This window comes from Podarcis pityusensis (assembly GCF_964106645.2).
Source record: "Podarcis pityusensis genome assembly, chromosome: 10".
NCBI classification, from domain to species: domain Eukaryota; kingdom Metazoa; phylum Chordata; class Lepidosauria; order Squamata; family Lacertidae; genus Podarcis; species Podarcis pityusensis.
Genome location: NC_138035.1, coordinates 69,694,450 through 69,715,311, shown reverse-complemented (window position 1 = coordinate 69,715,311; position 20,862 = coordinate 69,694,450). Strand labels below are relative to the sequence as shown.

Below are 20,862 nucleotides of genomic sequence, written 5' to 3'. Positions count from 1 at the left end.
AAAAATAATAGTGAGGTTTTCATGTAAATTTATAGCAGAGTATTATTATCTGTTGGGGACGCGGGTGGCGCTGTGGGTAAAACCTCAGTGCCTAGGGCTTGCCGATCGTATGGTCGGCGGTTCGAATCCCTGCGGCGGGGTGAGCTCCCGTCTTTCGGTCCCAGCTCCTGCCCACCTAGCAGTTCAAAAGCACCCCTAAAGTGCAAGTTGATAAATAGGTACCGCTTTCTAGTGGGAAGGTAAACGGCGTTTCCGTGTGCTGCTCTGGTTGCCGGTACGCCAGAGCAGCTTCGTCACGCTGGCCACGTGACCCAGAAGTGTCTCTGGACAGCGCTGGCCCCCGGCCTCTTAAGTGAGATGGGCGCACAACCCTAGAGTCGGACACGACTTGCCTGTACAGGCAGGGGTACCTTTACCTTTACCTTATTATTATCTGTTAGACTGATTGGGGGAAATCAGAGGTGCACGAAAGATTGCCCAGAATTTTATTGCATGCCAATGAAAGGACAAAAAGAGAAACCTTGATCTTCTGACTTATCCAGTCAGTGTCTTATTAAGTTATCAGGCTTCCTTTCATGCTAGTCTCATTAATTATACAACTATCTGCTTAAGATACAGTGTTCTTGGTGTAGTTGAGCTCTATCGCTGTACCTGCAAGTGAGATTTTCCAGCTCAGTGGTAAGTAAGCTGTAAAAGATCAGTTTCTTTGTGGAAGACAAGACCTGATTTTTGTAAGAGATTTACAACTATAGAGGCTGAGGGGAAAACTACATGTTGGACTATTAATGTTTGGGGGGGAGGCATCCTTAAACTGGCCACTTTTATTTTGAAAGTAAAGCAGGTACAGGGCTCTCATTCTGAACCTACTCTCAATCTGGATTGGGGTGCTATGGCAGTTTACTCCCAAAAATCATCAACCCCCCTCTTTCTGTTTGCTGCTGAAGGTGCTACATTCAGAGGCAAATAGTAGTCAAGTGAGGGAGAGATTTTTAACAGGAAATTGGTGTGGGGCCCTGGTCAAGATAAGGAGCATGTTAGTGCCCAGTAAGGAAGAACCACCTGTCACCTACCATCAAGAAACACAAAAACACATGGAAAGTGTTGGCACAACAGAATAAATTTAAATTGTTAAAAGGGTGTTAATCAGGGCTTTTTTTCGCCTAGCGGGGAGCATCAGTTCTGGTGAGTTCCCGCTGAAAAAAGCCCTGGTGTTAATGTAAATCTCTGAAGGCTTTAGAAAGCAGTGTTTACCTTGAACTGCATAATCCAGTTCTCTGTAGGAGTTAAATCATGGGTGATAGCATAAACTTCTCTGCCATCGTGGCTACCACACATCATGACGCCATCAGGAGACTCGCAGAATCTTTCAATTGAACAGTCGTCATGGAACAGCCAGTGCTCATTCACTGAAGAAAATAATATTCATACCAATGCTTTAAAACTGCAGTATTTGATAATTAAAAATACTGATGGTGTTAAGTGCTGAAAACAGTTACTGGATTATTAAATCATTATTGGGTTATAATAGAAGAATGGATTGTTTCATTCTAATGCAGAAACATACATTATTGCTATTATTCTCATACATTATTGCTATACTTTAAAAAATATGTATGGCTTTACCTATGCCTTGTTCTACAGTTACCATTTTTTTTGGCAGCACTCCTCTTTCTTTTTAACCACTGCATGGGTGGAGGAAATTCAGCGGCTGAAGCTTTTCCTACTATTGAATTGCCACGTTGGGAAATGCTTCTCCAGGTAAATTCATGCTTGTCACAGAGAAGAAAAAATAATAACATGGACAACACTGGTTTTCGTCCTACCTGTTGTTCTGTCTTCCATGAACATATCAAAAGCGATCCTGCCGGTGGGTCCTGCGTCTGCGGGAGAGCGTTCGTGCTGCGGCAGTGGCGCACTGCTAAACGTGTCCAACATCACAGTCCTCTGGTCAGCTGAGCCTGATATCAGCACATTGTCAATAGCCCAGTCACTCTGATCCAGACCATCATGCTTGGGCTGCCACCAGCGAAAACGGGTCCCCACCTCTTGGGCACCAGGAGGAAGGAGAATGTTCACAAAGCTAAAAAGCAGCAAGAGAGAGCCTGTGAAAATTTACACTGAAAACTTGAGAATTACCCAAAGATAAGAAGTACAGTTAGATGACTCTATATAAGTCTACAGTGTTTGTTTGGGTGATGATTACCTATAAGGTCAATGCTCCTCTTAGGATAAACATTACAACATTTTACTTGTTGGATTACCATAATGAAGATTTAAATCCTGGGTTAGCATTCATCGCAGGACAGGGGATCCATCTAAACTTCACCCCCACTGACACTCTTTGAAATACAGGAATTCAACATCCTTATGCATAGTGCTTTGTTATGTAAATGTAGTTATATAGTTATTATGATTCAAATTTACATGACAATGGGTTTTTTTTATCAGTTATAATAAATCCTTTGTTTTGCTATCACAAAGGGAAAGGAATGTTTCAACCAATCAGTTGGTTGCAAATGGCATGAAAACGAGATATACAGTTATGCAGGATGACAGCATGTCCCACTGAGATGAATAAGAGTGATTAGTAGCACCTTTGCTGGAGAGCCTTTGCAAACCTGATGGCCTCCACATGTTTTGGATTGCAACTCTGACCAGCTCTCATGACTGTGCTGGCAGGGGCTGATGGGAGCTGCATTCTCAGAACATATTGAGGGCACCTGATTTATGAAAGCAGCCATAGGTTATGGCAAGTCCCTAACGTTTCTCTACCACAATATATAGAGAGGAATGTTCAGTTAGCTCCACCTCATTATAAAGTCTGCATAACAGTCACTAAAAATCCTTTAGCATCCGCACATACCTTGCCAAGAGTCATAATGGACAACAAAGCACCAAAATGCAATAAAGCAGTTTGTTTATCCACAAGCATGTGATGTTGACTGTGAAAATAAGGGAATGACCTTAAACAACTATCTTCATGAGGGCTGAAAAATGGTAAGAAGAGGGCAATGGGAAGTTGCAAGCAGTGGCAGACCCGGGGCTTAAAAATTTCAGCAGTGCCCTGTGCAACGCCCAAATTCGGCAGCCCTCCCACACCTCTTGCCTTCCATTGTGCGTCATTATCACGGTACCCTCTTGGCTTCGTGCCCAGTGCAGGCGAACTGATAGCACCCCCCTAAATCTGCCTCTGCTGCCAGACACATTCTCTTGTTTAATCTGCTGGTAATACACTATAAAGCCTTCTACATATGCTTAATTTCAGGGTCCCTCAGGGGTCAGCAAACTTTTCCAGCAGCAGGCCAGTCCACTGTCCTTCAGATCTTGTGGGGGGCCGGACTATATTTTTTGGGGGGAAATGAATGAATTCTTGTGCCCCACAAATAACCCAGAGAAGCATTTTAAATAAAAGCACACATTCTACTCATATAAAACCATGCTGATTCCTGGACCGCCCACAGGCCAGATTTAGAAGGCAGTTGGGCCAGATCCAGCCCCCAGCCCTTAATTTCCCTACCCATGCTCTAACTGTTATCCATCCTACTGAAACAAAGAAGCTCTCAGAGCTTCCGAGAAGGGGGCCATAGGAGGAAAACACTACAGGGAAGGACCATTTCGCGCGTGACCAAGACCCATGTGACCGTTGACAGACACACACACACACACACACACACACACACACACACTCTGCTTTTAGACCCAGAAGAAGGTGGAATCTGGTAGGAACAGGGGTGGAACAGGATTATACACATTCCGCTGATGAATGCAATGACCCAAAATACAACCAACAGGGAGTTTCCTGTATTTATAATCAAAACAGGTTTTGCATGAGCAACAGGAATATACTTATTACCCAGGCTTGCTGAACTGGTCATAAAAAATGTCCATTAGGAGGGTCCACGTGATGCCACCATTCACAGAGTACTCCAGGAGAACTCCTTGGTTGCGACTGTTGGGGGTTATCAGACATCCGTACATGAAATAGAACTGGATGAATTCTGCATTAGTTAAGTTTAGATCCACTGTAACTAGCAAGCGGCTGCAAGCCTTGAAAAAGAAAAAGAAACCATTATGGCTGCAAAGGAAATAATGACAACAATAACAACTATATGATTTATTTCCCACTTCAAAATAATATCAACCCAAAACTACTTTTTTAAAAACAGCAACAACACAACACAAAACCAATTAGTGTTTTCATGGAGCAGGCCCAGAATCCAAAAACATCACACTCCCAAATAGAGGGGGGGGGGGCATTTATGTTGTAGGCCAGTAGCAGAAATTGCACTGAAAAGTAGATTGTCTCTTCAGCATTAGAATCTACTGCACTGAAAACAGCAACCCAGTGCCCACTACAGAGTTCTCTTCTTCCATAAACATGTCTTTTGCTCTCTCTGAATCCTAAATCACATAACCAAATAAACCTTTAAGTGTAAAATGGCAATGGCTGTCAGTTAGAAATATATAACCACAGATAGCGATACATCTAAAATAATTATTTTATCACAAATGGTTGCACTGTGCTTCTAAAATGGTTTGTCTGGAACTCAGTAGTAAATAGTAAATATGTTTAAGATGGGAATAGCTTTGTGTAAGATAAGATTTCCAAAATATTTTAATTTTTTTTGAATGGACACATAGGAACAAATCTGCAAAAATGCCTATTTAGCTTTGTAGTGAAAAGAACTGACAGTAGTTTAAATTTTGTGAGCTTGTATGATTTAAAAATTCTATTTTGAGGCCCTCACTAGTAACATGCATTAAAAACTGTTACAAATAAAATGTTTGCTTGTTTGGACCAGTGATACTAGTTTAGAACAGGTCTGCTCACCCAACAGGATTCCCCTTCCTCCCGCATGCTCCATGCCACCTAAATATGCTCAGTAGATTTGGGGAAACTCCAAGAACAGGTTTAGGAGATGCACAGAGCATGCAGCGGGAGGAGAGGCGGGGAGGAAATCTGATTGCATGACTAGACCTCACTTCTCTGTGCATATAATAATTAGCACTACACTAAATCCCACCCCTCTATTTCCAAGTTGTTTGCAACTCCAAGGCTCTGCTTTCAATTTGCTTCTCTTTGGGGCATGTTTCAGAATTATAAAAAAAAGCTCAATACAGCAGGTACCAACCCCGCTAAAATGAAGTGCCATTCCAGAAGCTACAGCTCCACAGACAGTGCTCAGTTTCCCACCATTTACGGTTAGCCAATTCTGATTGGAAGGGGCACGGTTGAAGTTGTCTTTAAGCTGAGTGGGAAGAGGTATCTCTGGCTCATCACAGTACAGTCCACCCCAGTTTTCATCACACCTGTAAGTGATAGCAAAAAAAGAGAATTTAGCTGGTAAGGCACTCTGCATTCAATGATTTCTTCAGAATGCTTTTGATCCATTCTACAGCACTAGGAGTTCCCTTGCTTCATCTACAAGCATGGTTGGAGAACTCACACAACTCTCTCTTTCTGTACTTTAAACATGAAACGCTAATTATGTGAAGTTTAATTCATAATAATACTATAATATTATGAATTGCCTTAATTCATAACAATACATTGCAGGAAAAAACTCATTATTTTGAAGGCTCTTGGTTTTAATATTACTCAGTTTACTAGAACTTACTTTCAGATAGCGATACCTAACAAACACAGTATATAAAGTCTAAGCAAATAGTTTTAGGGCAGCCAGCAGTTTCTAGATGGAGTACCAAACAGATGCCTTCCTCCTTCCAATGACAGTACCTCCCAAATACCAATGGGCATTTGCTTAAATCCCTCCAAATGCACCCAGTTCCTTATTTTCCTTCTCACATTGCCATTAGGATCCCTTGCCTAATTTTGGTCCCCTTTCTAGAGACTCCTTTGTTGCTTCCCTGATGCAAGTTCACAAAGGTAGCAAAGCAGAAGGAGTAATATTCCTTCCACATGCAGCAAAATAGGCATCCCTTACAAAACGGTGACATGGGCCACTGATTAGGCTGGTCCTGGCTCACTTTCCTTCTTTAAAAAAAAAACTAAAAAAGAAAGAAGAGAAATTGTATTCGGAAAGAAAACAAATCCCCTTTCTTACTTGCTTATTTTAAACCACAAGCTAGAATCCTAATTCGAATCCACATCAATGTCTAGGATTAGCAGGTTTGATCTGGTTTCAGAGCTTCAGCTCCTTTCTCAAGGTCTTGACGTTAATTAGTACCTGCTCAAGGTAAGGGGACAGAATCTAGTGGGGGGGGGTTAAGTTCTGCCCAGCTTGAGATCTTTTCTTCTTTGCTCTCCCCACTCCATGTTTACCATACTCCATCTCTGAGGCACCAAATACAACCAGACTCCTCCCTCGAGCTGCCAAGTGCCAGCTTCTGCCCTTATCAGGGGCCATTAGGCTCTGCCCCTTCCCAGCAGGCTCCTTACTCTAATGCATGAGTTACCAGGCCACTCTTCCCCACGTCTTATAGTCTGGCAACCCTGGCACCGTCTCTCTGAAAAGAGCGCCTGTCAGGATGCTGTCAGCGGCTCCCGGCTGGTCGCCCAGGAAGGTATAAAGACAATGAAAAGTTTCTTACAGTCCTTTGTGATTTCAGTCTTTACAGAGAGAGGCTATAGAACCCAGCCTCTTGGATAATGGCGTTGTCCCCAGTGAATCTTCCCCCCCCGTCTCTCCCACTTCCTCATTCGTCATCATCACCACCTCCTCCTCTACGGGTGCCACTAAGTGCCCTCTGCCTTCGAGCTCTTTGCTCTCCTACTTTTAAGGCTCACCGGGTTCTAGGAGATAGTGGGTCTGGAATGCTTTCTAATGGCAATGTGTCAGCCAGCTGCTGCTCTGGCACTCGCATTATTTCCCAACTCCCCCTCCCCTCTGCCTCTGAGCTGTAGCCTCCCACAAACCCCTGTTGTAAATCTATGCTGTCGTCCTCTTCCTCCTCCCTGGAAGGGTCAGGATGGGGAGGCAGTCTCCATCATTCCTCCTCCTCCTTTGCCCAGTCCCTGACAGCACCATACTTACATGCAATTCCCTTGAGTGCACCTCCCATGTCCACTGCACATGTCTATACAGCCATCACCTATGTAGACGTTGTCTATGGCCCATGTTTGCTGCTTGTCAAATGGAGCCGGCTGGTGCCAGCGGAAACGGGTTGCCTGGGACCTTTGAGAAAGGTGGAGAGATATGAAACAAATGCTTCTAGAGCCAAAGGAAGAGAGTTATCACTCATCCACACTTCCACTTGCCCCGTGCTTTCTATTTTTTTATAGTCAGTTTTACAATTTTGTATTCAACACAATCATCATTGTCACCAAAAGAGTATGCAAGTCCCAAACTTCCCTCAGCTTCCTCTTCTGGTTCTTTAGATATTTGCTTCTCCTGCCTATTTTATTCTACCTTAATTCTGCATTCTTTTAGCTAAATATTATTACAATCTTATCATTTTTATACCGTCTTTTCTCAAATTACCTCTTACACTTTGTTATATTTCCAATTATTACATCTAAACTTTTATACTTGTTTTCTCAGTTGTAAGTGTTTACTCAAACCCTGCTAGTGAGTCCACTTCTTTACAGTGTTTCTGTAAATACACCATATACAGTTCCCAGTCCTTTTTAACGTCTCTATTGTCCTTGTCTCTAAGTTTTCGAGTGAGTTTCGCCATTTCAGCGTATTCCATCATTTTTGCTTGCTGTTCTTTTTCGTTGGTGTCTTGTCTTCTTTCCATTTTTGGGCTAGTAATATCCTAGCTGCTGTTGTAGCATACATAGATAGTTTCTTCCACTCTTTTGGCAAGTCTTGACATATAATGCCTAGCAAAAAAGCTTCTGGTCTTTTAACAAAGGTTGTCTGAAACATTTTTTTCATTTCATTATAAATCATTTCCCAATAGCTTTTGATTACTTTACAATTCCACCACATGTGATAAAACGTGCCTTTTGCCCCATGCATTCTAGATAGGGGTCCAAGCAGCTCTGCGTTTGCCCCACAGCTTTCCCATGGAAAACACACTCTTTACCGTTGAATCGGAACAAACAGCAATCAATGGAAAACCTGATTGCTGATGGTGCCGATTCAGTGGGAAGCCACAGATTTTCCTGGGGGGAAGGCAATGGAGCTAGTGGGGGTGTGGATGAGCCGTTAGCCAGCCGTTAGCCAGCTTCATCTTTAGAGAACTCCATTTACCAGCCAACTGAATGCATACTTGAAAAAACTGATCAGTAGATGGCAGCATTAAACTTCAAGCTAAGCTTGTATTTTTGAGTGAAAGATACAACTGTTAAACAGATTTCAGTCTTTTTATTTATTTATTGCATTGCTTATCCCACACCTAAGAAATTACTGAGGTGGCAGAGAAGCATTTGCTGGGGAAAAGATAATCCTGGAGGTAAAGAGAAAAGGTTTGATATTGCTATATTTAAAAATGTAGGCCACATTGACAGCAGTCACGAAATTAAAAGACGCCTGCTTCTTGGGAGAAAAGCAATGACAAACATAGACAGCATCTTAAAAAGCAGAGACATCACCTTGCCAACAAAGGTCCGTATAGTTAAAGCTATGGCTTTAGTGATGTATGGAAGTGAGAGCTGGACCATAAAGAAGGCTGATCGCCGAAAAATTGATGCTTTTGAATTATGGTGTTGGAGGAGACTCTTGAGAGTCCCATAGACTGCAAGAAGATCAAACCTCTCAATTCTTAAGGAAATCAGCCCTGAGTGCCCACTGGAAGGACAGATCGTGAAGCTCCAATACTTTGGCTACCTAGTGAGAAGAGAAGACTCCCTGGAAAAGACTTTGATGTTGGGAAAGATTGAGGGCACAAGGAGAAGGGGACGACAGAGGACAAGATGGTTGGACAGTGTTCTCGAAGCTACCAGCATGAGTCTGACTAAACTGCGGGAGGCAGTGGAAGACAGGAGTGCCTGGCGTGCTCTGGTCCATGGGGTCATGAAGAGTCAGACACGACTAAACGACTAAACAAATGGATATTGACCAACATCTCTCAAAGTGGAGATTTCCAGAGTGCACTCTCTACAGGTGAACAGAAACCTTTGGTTTCAAATGAACAACAAAAGGCCACATCAAATTTCTCAGGTCTCTCATTTATGGTGGGGCAACTGGTCTCAGTTCAAGTGAGCTGAGAGATTTCAGAGCTTGGCTTGATCAAGTTCACACCAATGAGATAAGGAGACTGATACTGAACAATAGCAATTGCCCCATTTTTATTTGCATGTAGCTACCACAGAAATATATTAAAAATGCAATACAAAACCTGTAAGGTCACATATTTTAAGGATATGCCAAAGGCAATTTACCTGGTGTAAGGAGGAAGTGGCAAAACAATCCTTGTCCATTTATTGAATGTATCTGATACCAAAATCCTCTGGAGATGGTATGTACTGCATTCGACATTCGTTGGAAGGCAGTCTCTCATTACTGGGTGCCATGTCAGACCAAGATCAACAGAATACTCTAGTTCAATAGCTAAAAAGGTTAAAATGAGTTGAATTGTTAAGACAATGGTATCATCAAACTCACTGATGTAGGACAACAGTCCAGCATTATAATACCAAAGTGTATTGCCAATCAAACATTTCCTGTTTTGTGTAGGAGTTTGGAGCACACAGTGGTATCTTGGTTTAAGAACAGATTAGTTTATGAACAACTTGGATTAAGAACGCTGCAAACCCAGAAGTAGGTGTTTTGGTTTGTGAACTTTGCCTTGGAATAAGAATATGTTCCGCTTCCTGTTGAGTTTGTTCCATTTGTAAATTGAGTCCCCCGCTGCTATGGGAAAGCACGCCTTGGTTTAAGAACACTTTGGTTTAAAAACAGACTTCCGGAATGGATTAAGTTCGTAAACCAAGGTACCACTGTATGGTCTGTAGCCTATGATGAGCACCGTATTGCTTTTAAAGGAATGCACATTTAGATATGATGCCCATAAAACTTTATATCATGGGAGTGGCATACTAAAATAAATAAATAAATAAATAAATAAATAAGCACACAGGTGTGCAGTGCATTGAAAGAAATGCAATGCAAACAGGCCACCTGCAGTGGAATGGGATATACATCTGAACACACCAAAGAGGGAATCAATATCTATTTAATGGCATGCTGAGAGATGTATTGTCACTGAGAACTAGTGGGATGTCATGGTTAAGAGTGCACACATTCTTGGCTCAAATTTCCACCCAGTCACAAGCTCCCAAGGTAGGCTTAGGCAAGTCACGATGACCACAGCTTCAGCCCTCCTCTACCCCTGCCACTTGAAGTTCATAATACTGGCCTATCTCACATGGCTATTGTGAGGATTACTGAGATAGCATAAGTGGAAGAGTCTGAAAAGATTAGTCACGGCGAGCAAAAAGAGAGAGACAGCAGTATCTCTTTACAAATTGCCTCTATCTTCTAAACTTTACTTGAAGGAGTTTGCTCACGCATTTATGCACATTAATTCTTCATCAGTTGATTCCTTAACACTTGACGATTAGCAGCTGAATGCATGAACTGACTCTCTTGAAAAGCCCTGCGTTAAGTGTCACTGTAGCAAAACTTTCTGTGTTTAGTCTGTGATGGCTCATTCGCACATGCATCGTTTGCTGTTGCAATCACAAAGGGATGAACATCAATGTGCTAGCCAGCCCAATCCAATTTTTCAGTTTTAGATGTATTATCTAATCCTGATTCTAACACCTTGGTTTCAGTTGTATATACTTATGCAATAATATAATGGTATAACTTACTTGGAAGTAAATCTTATTAAACTCAAAAGAATTTAGGAGCAATCCAGTGTTGCTAGGAATGGGTGGTTTAGGATTCAGCAGGTCTCTTTCTGATGAGCCCTACTGGTGTGGGATGAGGGGCTCTGCCACTGCGTTAGCCTCTGCTACACTTGCCCAAGGCACAGGCTGTTTTGGAGCTACCATGATTATGGTAGCCAGAGCAAGGCACTGAAATAAGACCAGGAGGGCTTGGGCTGTGGCAGTGGCCAAGTGACTGCCAAGGAAGAGTTAGAATTGCTCTGACCTTTGTGAGACATGCATAGGTTTGCACTGTTAACTGCTGAACAGACAAAGAAAAAATTACAATCCCTAGTCATATAACTAATTTTGTGTCTCAAGCCTTAAAATGTACCACAGACAACTTACGTGTACAAATTATTATTATGTGTTGATTTCTTTTTTTTAAAAAAGGTACATGTCGTTTTTATATTATTTTGTTTTTATCAGCATGTTGCTCTATGACTATGGCTGTCCTGGTTAATACAACTCCATCAAAATACAGTGGTGCCCCGCAAGAAGAATGCCTCGCAAGACGAAAAACTCGTTAGACGAAAGGGTTTTCTGTTTTTGTGTTGCTTCGCTAGACGAATTTCCCTATGGGCTTGCTTTGCAAGACAAAAAAGTCTTGCGCTTTTTTTTAAAGCCGCTTGAAGAGGCGCAGTTGCGACGGACCGTGCTTCGCAAGACGAAAAACATCGCAAGACGAAAAGACTCGCGGAACAAATTCTTTTCGTCTTGCGAGGCACCACTGTAATGGTTGACTGAACTAAAAGTGGGGGAAACTTAGTCATATAACTAACAGATCAGTTACAGCACTCTTAACATTAACAGAATTGTAATGAACTGTGATTCCAAACTGAAGCATGATGATTATGTTTTGGGGCCCCTAGTTAATTTCCAGACTTAAATATCTTCATTACTTATGAGCAAATTGGTTAATCTACTTTAGGGATTTTCTTTAAGCCTAATTTCCATTTTATACACAGAATCTGAAGTAATTGCCTGCAGTTAGTTGACATACATGATCAAACCTTCCTTTGGTCTAAGTTAAATCAGCTGTATGTGAATGTTACTTTGTTCCAATTTATAAAGGTGCAAGCAAGATCTAAGGTAGGAGTTTGGTCTCTGGGGTTGCAGGAACCATAACAGTTTAACGCATGACACACCATATAATGCAACATTATATGGAACCAATATCAGAACAAGAGATTCACGCTGGAAATGTCAAGATGCTTTGTCCTAAATTTGTACAACTCAGAATAAAGAACAGCCCCCCGTTCCAGTAACGGCTGCTGCTGGGTAAGTTCTGGTGCATACACACAGTTCACACATCCATAAGATCTTCCTGATTACTTTAAAGGGTGGGTCCACATGTGTACCATTGAAGTGTATGGGAAAGCTGCTGAGCTGATGTGTGTGGCTCAAGCTCTGGACTGGAATGTAAGGAAACAGGAATAATAGGAACTGTACATGTCTGACTATTTGGTCACGGATGCGGGCGTTCAGCACACCTGAAGAATAAGAAGAAGAGTTTGGATTTGATATCCCGCCTTTCACTCCCTTTAAGGAGTCTCAAAGTGGCTAACATTCTCCTTTCCCTTCCTCCCCCACAGCAAACATTCTGTGAGGTGAGTGGGGCTGAGAGACTTCAAAGAAGTGTGACTGGCCCAAGGTCACCCAGCAGCTGCATGTGGAGGAGCGGAGACGCAAACCCGGTTCCCCAGATAACGAGACTACCGCTCTTAACCACTACACCATACTGCCTCACAGTGCCCTGCTTCTGCATACCAGTTGCTGGAAATAACAATCTGGGCGAATGGTGTTGCACTCAATGCCTGCTTGTGAGCTTCCCATAGGCATCTGGTTTGTCACTGTGAAGACAGGATGTCAAAGTGGGGCCTCTGGGCTGATCCAGCAGGGCTCTTTTTCTGTTATTATGTAAGGACAGTGCTTCCAGGCATGCCTTTTAAATTTCAGCTCTATTCATGAACCAGAAAACTCAGCAAGTGAGTGGACCCTTATTTTCCACCAATACTTGGCATCTGTAAACTTTCAGTATACACAAACCACAGATGGGAGACTTCCAAGTACACCAAGACAGAAACAACAAATCAGTTTTCTGGTGGGAAAGCCTGTTTTAGATTCTGTATCTTTCATTGGAGAGCTGAATGAAGAACAATAAGCAACAACAGCAGAGAAGGCTGGCAAGTATGTTAATAGGAAATGCAGAAGCCTTTACCATAGCAGGAGTCTGTGACGGAGCAAGAAGCTGCGAAGTCCAGCTGAAGGAAAGAATCCTCATTGACAGCAATGTCAGTGGTGACAACATAGCGAGTGCTTGCTTTCTCAATGAAGACCAGGGCATCCCCAGTAGAACCACACACTGGCATTTTTGTTCCTCCAGGGTGGAGGAGCCATTTCTTGCTATCCAGGGTACTGAAATCATCTTCTAAGACTGTGTTGCCAGAGATGTTTCCGCCAATAAGGATCTGGAACACAAATGCAAGGGTTTGCTTACTTTTAAAAAGTTGAAACAGATGCTGAAAAAGCAGGGGTTTCTTTACTTTTCTTTCCAAACACGCCTAAGTCATTGCTGATTAGCACGGGGGCTATTGACACTTATATTCAATACTTCCTGATTGTTGTCAGCCCACACTGAATGTATGATGAGGCCACCAACAAAGCTCTACAACATACAGGTTATGAGCTGGCCCCTTCAGTCAAATGAATGGTTAGAAGCTTTTGGTATGGCATGATCAGAAATGGGGTGGTGGTGGTGGAAATAGCGTGGCTCCAGGATTCCACCCCCCCCGCCAGAGCAGGCATGTTGATGTCATCTCTTGAAAAGCCAGTGTAACTGATGAATCTGCCTTGCTTTCGCAAGTGAATAGTTGATAATGAAGCTTTCAAGTTTCACGGTTGTTTGTGGCAAATTAGCATGGAACGAGAAAAGCAATCAAGCAATTGTACTTCTCTGCAATATTGTTTTGCACTTCTAATTAAAAGCTGAAGGTTGCATTGCACCTGACTGAAGATTTATAGGGGAAGCTCAAGGTGTTTTACAAGTTGAACCTGCAATGGTCAGAAGTAAGCACCACTGAGTTCAATGGAGTTTATCTCAGGGAACTATGCACAGGACTGGAGTAATGCCACATGGTTGATCAGGGATGTGAAACCAGCCCAATTCTTATGTGCGAACCATTACGCCACTCTTTGCCACATCAGCTGCCTAAATTTTTTGGTTCTCTGCTCTGTCATGATGATCTTGTGCCCTTCAAAATTTACTACTATACCACTGAGCATGATGCACATAGTAGAACACTCAGATGACCAGAACCTGCCCTATCATTAGGCAGAGTGAGGCAACCACATCAGCAGCAGAACTGGGAGGAAGCCTCCTAGCTGGTCTTCCTGAGCCCACTAGCTAAACCTTTCTCCCAGAGGACCTTTCTCCTGTTTTGCACACCTATAACTGCCCTGTGATGTTCAGGCGCAGTAAAGAATGCTATCCTGTTGCCAGTACTAAAATAAGATTCTACAGCCATACCAGTCAGTGGCGGCACCATCTTGTTCATTGCCCCAGGTAGCGACATGCCTTGGACCGTGCAGATGATTGAGCAATTATGACTAATAATGTAGAAAACACCACCAGGAGTATCACATCTAATTAGTCATGCACCATTCTTATTTAGTAGTATGTAATCACCTATATTTATATTATATTATATATTACAATATATTATTATATTATTTAGTAGTATGTAATCACCTATATCTAGGGACGCGGGTGGCGCTGTGGGTAAAACCTCAGTGCCTAGGACTTGCCGATCGTATGGTCGGCGGTTCGAATTCCCGCGGCGGGGTGAGCTCCTGTCTTTTGGTCCCAGCTCCTGCCCACCCAGCAGTTCGAAAGCACCCCTAAGTGCAAGTAGATAAATAGGTACCGCTTTATAGCGGGAAGGTAAACGGCGTTTCCGTGTGCTGCTCTGGTGCTGGCTCGCCAGAGCAGCTTCGTCACACTGCCCACGTGACCCGGAAGTGTCTCTGGACAGCGCTGGCCCCTGGCCTCTTAAGTGAGATGGGCGCACAACCCTAGAGTCGGACACGACTGGCCCGTACGGGCAGGGGTACCTTTACCTTTACCTTTAATCACCTATATAGGGGACGCGGGTGGCGCTGTGGGTTAAACCACAGAGCCTAGGACTTGCTGACCAGAAGGTCGGCGGTTCAAATCCCCACGATGGGGTGAGCTCCCGTTGCTTGGTCCCTGCTCCTGACAACCTAGCAGTTGAAAAGCACATCAAAGTGCAAGTAGATTAATAGGTACCGTTCCAGCGGGAAGGTAAACAGCATTTCCATGCGCTGCTCTGGTTTGCCAGAAGCGGCTTAGTCATGCTGGCCACATGACCCGGAAGATGTACGCCGGCTCCCTCGGCCAATAAAGCGAGATGAGCGCTGCAACCCCAGAGTCGGTCATGACTGGACCTAATGGTCAGGGGTCCCTTTACCTTTACCTTTTAATCACCTATATGAGGCTTTGTTCAGACTTCAAGAAGAATACTGATTGTTTAGAGGAGAATATCATAGAATCATAGAGTTGGAAGAGACCACAAGGGCCATCGAGTCCAACCCCCTGCCAAGCAGGAAAGATTATGATATTTCATATCAAAGATTATGAAAATCTTCAAGTATAAATTATATAAAGAAAGATTGGAGATAGCAGCAGGACATGAAGGAATTATTCAAACATTTATAAAAGGGTGCCACATTTTCCATTAATTTTGGGAGAAAGTTGTTATAAAGTACTACATAAGCGGTATAATACTTCAAAACCTCTGATGCAATTTTGTGGTTAATAGGTACATATAATCATAGAGTTGGAAAGGACCACAAGTGTAATCTAGTACAACTCCTTGCGACACTGGAATATTTTGCTCAATGTGGGGCTCGAACTCACGACCCTGAGATTAAGAGTCTCATGCTCTACTGAGTGAGCTCTCCAGCATCCTAGGATAATAATTATTAATAAATGGTGGAGGTACACAGGTGTAAACTTAGATGGTTTTCACACGTGGGAGAGGGTATTTCAAGATTAAGAATGACTTACCTAAGGTAACAGAAGTTATTAAGATACACTGATTCTTAAAGTGTCCCTGTAAGAAGTAACCTATTGGCTTGGGCAAGAATAATTGTACCTGCAAGGATTGAACTTGTAAAACACGGAACTCTTAGCTGAGGGAGAGTTTTAAAAGGTCTGGAATTTGTGTAATACTAATAATGGCTTGGTTCCTATGTTAAGTGAATGGAAAGAAGGTTATGAAAAGAAAGTTTCCCATCCCCCTTTCTCCCTTGCAACCACCCTGAACCCCTAAATGCCTCTGCCTGCTCCCCCTGGACAATTTCGGATGAAGTGATTCCACTCTCTGCCAACAGGTCTCTGAATGCTTGAAAATTATTCACAAATTTTATTTGTATTTACTGATATAACATAGTCATAAGTGTACTCTTACCATTGCTCGTATCTTCACCAATGGTTAGGGTATTAAATAAACAGTAGGCACTTCATTGTTGCTGTTAGACTTAAATAATATCTAGTTTGTTGTCCCTTCCCCCTGGCCAAACTTAAAATTAATTATTTATATTTCTTCTAAATTCAGTTTAATACTGTTTACTTTGGCAATAGCTAATTAACTTCTGAGCAACACTCTTTTCCCTTTAAGCAAAGAAAACAAAATTACGTCTTGTGTTCTTGGCATTTGTTTCTCCCGTAAATTTCATATCCAAATATCTGAGACCATTAACCAGAGGCAGACAACTCAAAATTAAAGTCACAATATATAAAATATTGTAAATGATTCCGGGCTCAGAGATTCACCCCTCATTCTCGTAAATCTTTTTTGGAGATTTACATGACAAAGACTATGGACTATGGTTAGGTCACACGATCCCAATTCACATTTGTATATTGTGAATGTGCACTCAGCTAAATTCATTATCGAACACCTGTTGGTGGGGATTTTTATTTATTTATTTATTTTATTTGTATATCATTTAATCACAGTCATCTCTAAACAGTGGTCCACCCTCTCCCACAAAATGTTTATTGAATCGGCAGATAGAAAGCACTCTGCCCATTGTCCTCTTTGGTGCTGTACACAGTCCAAATAAATGGGGAATATAAACACAGCCCCAGGCATTGGACCAGCTCTGACCAGCACAGTTTTCAACTCCTCCTTACCCAGCAGAAGATCTGGGCCTGACAGCTTGTCACTGGAATGGGCCCAATGACTCTGGAGAAACAGTTCTTTTAACAACAACAAACTTTACATTTGAGTCATGTTCGCTGTGATCAAAAGTTTTAAACGCATCCAGAGAAGACTGTTTAAAATATATGTTCCTCTTGGTTAGTGGAAAGCAAAAGTTTGTGTCTTCTTAAGGGAGAACACATGCTCTGCAGGCAGAAGGTCTCAGGTTCATGGTCTGACATCTCTTATTAAAAAGATCTTCAAGAACAGAGTTAGAAAAGAGCCCTGCCTGCATCTTTGGAAAACTGTTGCCGGTCAGAGCAGACAACACCCTGGCTCCCCTCCTGACTCAAATTCTTCCTTTCTGCCTCCACACCCCATATTTTCCTTGCTTTCACCAGCCAACTATTTAGCAGAGGGGCATGAAAATGTACAACATGACAGGACAAAGGGTAAAGTTTTACTACACATTAGTGTACGAGTAAATTAACTCGATATGGAGCATTCTTCCCTCCCAGCAGCTCCATGTTTCTCCTGAAGTGAAGTTCCTCTAATCATGTAAAGTAGGGAAAGTACAGGAAACAGTATTCAATCAAAGGTACTTACTTTCCTGAATAGAAAGGATTACATACCTGATCAATGACCCACGGGCTGTAAAAATGTCCGTTCTCAGATGGTTGCCACCAACGCAGACGACTGGAGGCAGAACGAGCTTTTAAGGGGATTTCTAGGGCAATGTACCGTCCTACGTTGCTCGAGTTGCTAAAGAGAAACTCCTGCAGAAGATTCCATGTGAGGCCTCCATTGAGAGAATACTGTAGCAAAACAGGCTGGCTTCTGGGATCTGGTGCCGCCTTACCGCATCCCAGCCTCATGAAGAATTGCACAAACCTATAACATTGGTACAAATGACAACAACAAAATAATAATAATAACAAGAAGGAAAGTGTCATAAATTTTATAGAACTTTCTTTATGTATGCTACAACAGCAGCAAGAATACTTATCGCAAAGTATTGGAAGACACAAGATTTACCCACCCGGGAAGAATGGCAGATGAAGCTGATGGACTACATGGAACTGGCGGAAATGACTGGCAGAATCCGAGACCAGGGAGAAGAGTCGGTGGAAGAAGATTGGAAAAAATTTAAAGACTATTTACAGAAACACTGTAAAATTAATGAATGTTAGAAGGATGCTGGAATGAAGTTATATGGCTTTAGCAGAAATGTTATAAAGAATTAAGTAAAAATAGACTGTTAATGGGCCAAAGGGGAAAAAAATAAGGTTAGATTGTGTTAAGATAAATTATAGGACAAAAACTGAGAAAGATGGAAAGGATTTGCTGAAATAGCTAACTGAACTAGAATACAAAAAAGGGAGGTGTGAGGAGGTCGTCGAAACAAGTAAATGAAAGACAAGATATGGAAATATTGGATGTGTTTTTAATTGATTTTGTTTTTGTTCTTGCTTTTGTTTTGTTAAGATAAGCAGTGTTTTTTGTTTTTTAGGTATTGTATTGTATTGTATTGTTTTGCTTTGTTTAACTCTTTTTTCTTTTTCTTTTTGTAACTTTTAAACTCGTAATAAACATTACTTTAAAAAAAAAAAGGAAAGTGTCATAAATCAAAGACAAGACGAAGAAGCTTGTCTTACTACCATGAAGAAATCGTCAGCTCTAGCCTCATGATAGAGAGCTGGGTTTTGTTTTAAGTACAGAAAACAAATATTCCGTAGTGGGAGCCCAGCACTGGTTTGGGACAACTTGAATTGGGATTTCATAGAAGTTGCATGGTACCCTCTTTTTAGGTCACCACTTTTAGTACAGTACTCTGTTGTGATGGCGATGCATTTGGCTTATAAGCTGAAGGGGCATCACAGAGCGGAACAAAGCTATTTATTTATCCTCCAGGCATTAGCATGCAATTGATAGACAGATTTATTTATATAACGCAGATCCCAGTACATTTGATCCTGCATTCAAATTTTCACAATTTTAAGCTCAGAAGCCTAGATTATGAAGACAAAAATTCAGCCTTAGGCTATAGTCATTTGTTTTATTAATACAAGGGAGAAAATAAAAATCTCAGGCTTCTCAGAATTTGGGACCTGCAAAAACACAATGTTTTAAAACACAAAAAGTGATTACACATTGTGTGTGTGTGTGTGTGTGTGTGTGTGTGTGTGTAATATTACTAAAAGATTTATGGAATTACTCTGCACTGAAACCAGAAACTTACAGTACTATTTCATTAAATACAGAGGCTGATTCTAATAGAAGCAACCCAGAAGCATACTCCACTTTGATATGCACTCTTAGATTAAATGTATCAGATATTTCCAACACGGCTGCAGTGAATTTGCCACACAATGGCATGCTTTCTCATTACAGCTGATCCCCTCCTTGGAGTGAATTCCACTTTCAGTCTTAACCGCAGTTTCATCTTTAACTGTAGTTAAGACTAGTCAGGTTCTATCTTATCAAGGGTTTGCTAAATAGCTTCAAATCCTGTGCCCTGGTTGGCTAATCATAGAATTGTAGAGTTGGAAGGAACCCCAAGTTTCATCTAGCCCAACCCCTGCAATGCAGGCATCTCAATTAAAGCATCCATAACCAGTGCTTAAAAACCTCCAAGGAAGGAGAGTCCAATACATGCTGAGGGAGTCCGTTCAACTGTTTAACAGTTCTTATTGTCAGAAAATTTTTCCTGTGTATCTTTAACTGTATCCTAATGTACCCTTTAATTGTAGTTAAGGGGGAATTTGCTGGAATGGGATGGCAAGAGACCTTTTGGGCTTTTTTGTGTGTGTGTTTACTGCACACCCATCTTTCTTCTCTCAAGATCATGGATTTAGGCTGCCATTGTACCCATGCACACACATACAAAAGCCCTCATTTTTGTGTGTTTTCACTTATAAAAAGCTTCCTGTAAGGAGGAAACAAGAACATCAAACGGGAAGGTTCTCTTCCCACCACCCGCTGCTACGCTAGTTTTCTGTTTACAGGAAGTTGTGCTTTATTTTATTCTTATTGGTGCATAAACATTTAAAAACATGACCCTCCACTTTCAGCCTGAATTTGGAGTCAATTCTACCATCTCAAGATATTCCCTCTGCATTCGGCTGAGTCTATAAACCACCTATTTGCTAATTTCCATATACATTGCCTAGGTAGGTGCAATGAGTTTTCATGCTTATTTCATGTTAGATTTTCCATGTGGTTCACAAGGCTGAATGTTTGCTGTTTATCGTTGTGGTGCACACAGTTACAGCTGCCTTTACCCAAGTACCTCATTACTTTGAGAACAATGGCTAACAATTTCAGTCTTATATCCTATCTCTCTATCTATGCTTTGTGGGTAAATGGGCTTCCAGAGGGATTTGCTGTACAAGGGGAATGCCAAGAAACCCACATACTAATAAGTCAATGAATTCAAGTACTCAGGTATATTGTTAGTTCTTATCACTAACGTTGTTCTTCAGAACACGGAGCATTTCAAGCATCCTGTTCCAAAGAAACCTATTATCAATGCCGTAAAACGACACTGGGGAGCTATATGTAGTAGCCCATCAGCTGCAATGGACTAGATTTATTGCAGGCAAGACCAGGAAATTTGTCCTCATATTTACACAGTACTTCAGAGAAGGCAAGACAAGTCTCTTTTAATAAGCTTCATGCACCGCTTGTTACCTTCCTTCCATTTTCATTGTTGATGACAAAGTAAAAAGGGTTTCAAAATAAATGTTTATTAGTCTAGCAACTTTCTACAACAGCTTTTCAAATGGAATCTAAGGTACAAGACTGCACCGTGTCATGTGCTTAAACACAACTGGAAATAAACAGCCAAATGTGGGG

The 20,862-nt window shown here is 41.8% G+C and overlaps 1 protein-coding gene across 3 annotated transcripts in view; it reads right to left on the bottom strand.

Annotated features, from left to right (window-relative positions):
• RELN (reelin) overlaps window positions 1–20,862 on the bottom strand; it is a 285,563-nt gene that overhangs the window by 24,422 nt on the left and 240,279 nt on the right. For all 3 annotated transcript variants that reach the window (XM_081023370.1, XM_081023371.1, XM_081023372.1), the window contains 8 exons: window positions 17,640–17,898; window positions 13,002–13,251; window positions 9,290–9,458; window positions 6,996–7,136; window positions 5,133–5,310; window positions 3,854–4,047; window positions 1,824–2,080; window positions 1,252–1,406 (listed from right to left, as the gene is read on the bottom strand). In XM_081023370.1, the coding sequence (XP_080879496.1) occupies window positions 1,252–1,406; window positions 1,824–2,080; window positions 3,854–4,047; window positions 5,133–5,310; window positions 6,996–7,136; window positions 9,290–9,458; window positions 13,002–13,251; window positions 17,640–17,898 (1,603 nt within the window). The remainder of the gene's footprint in view (window positions 1–1,251; window positions 1,407–1,823; window positions 2,081–3,853; window positions 4,048–5,132; window positions 5,311–6,995; window positions 7,137–9,289; window positions 9,459–13,001; window positions 13,252–17,639; window positions 17,899–20,862) is intronic.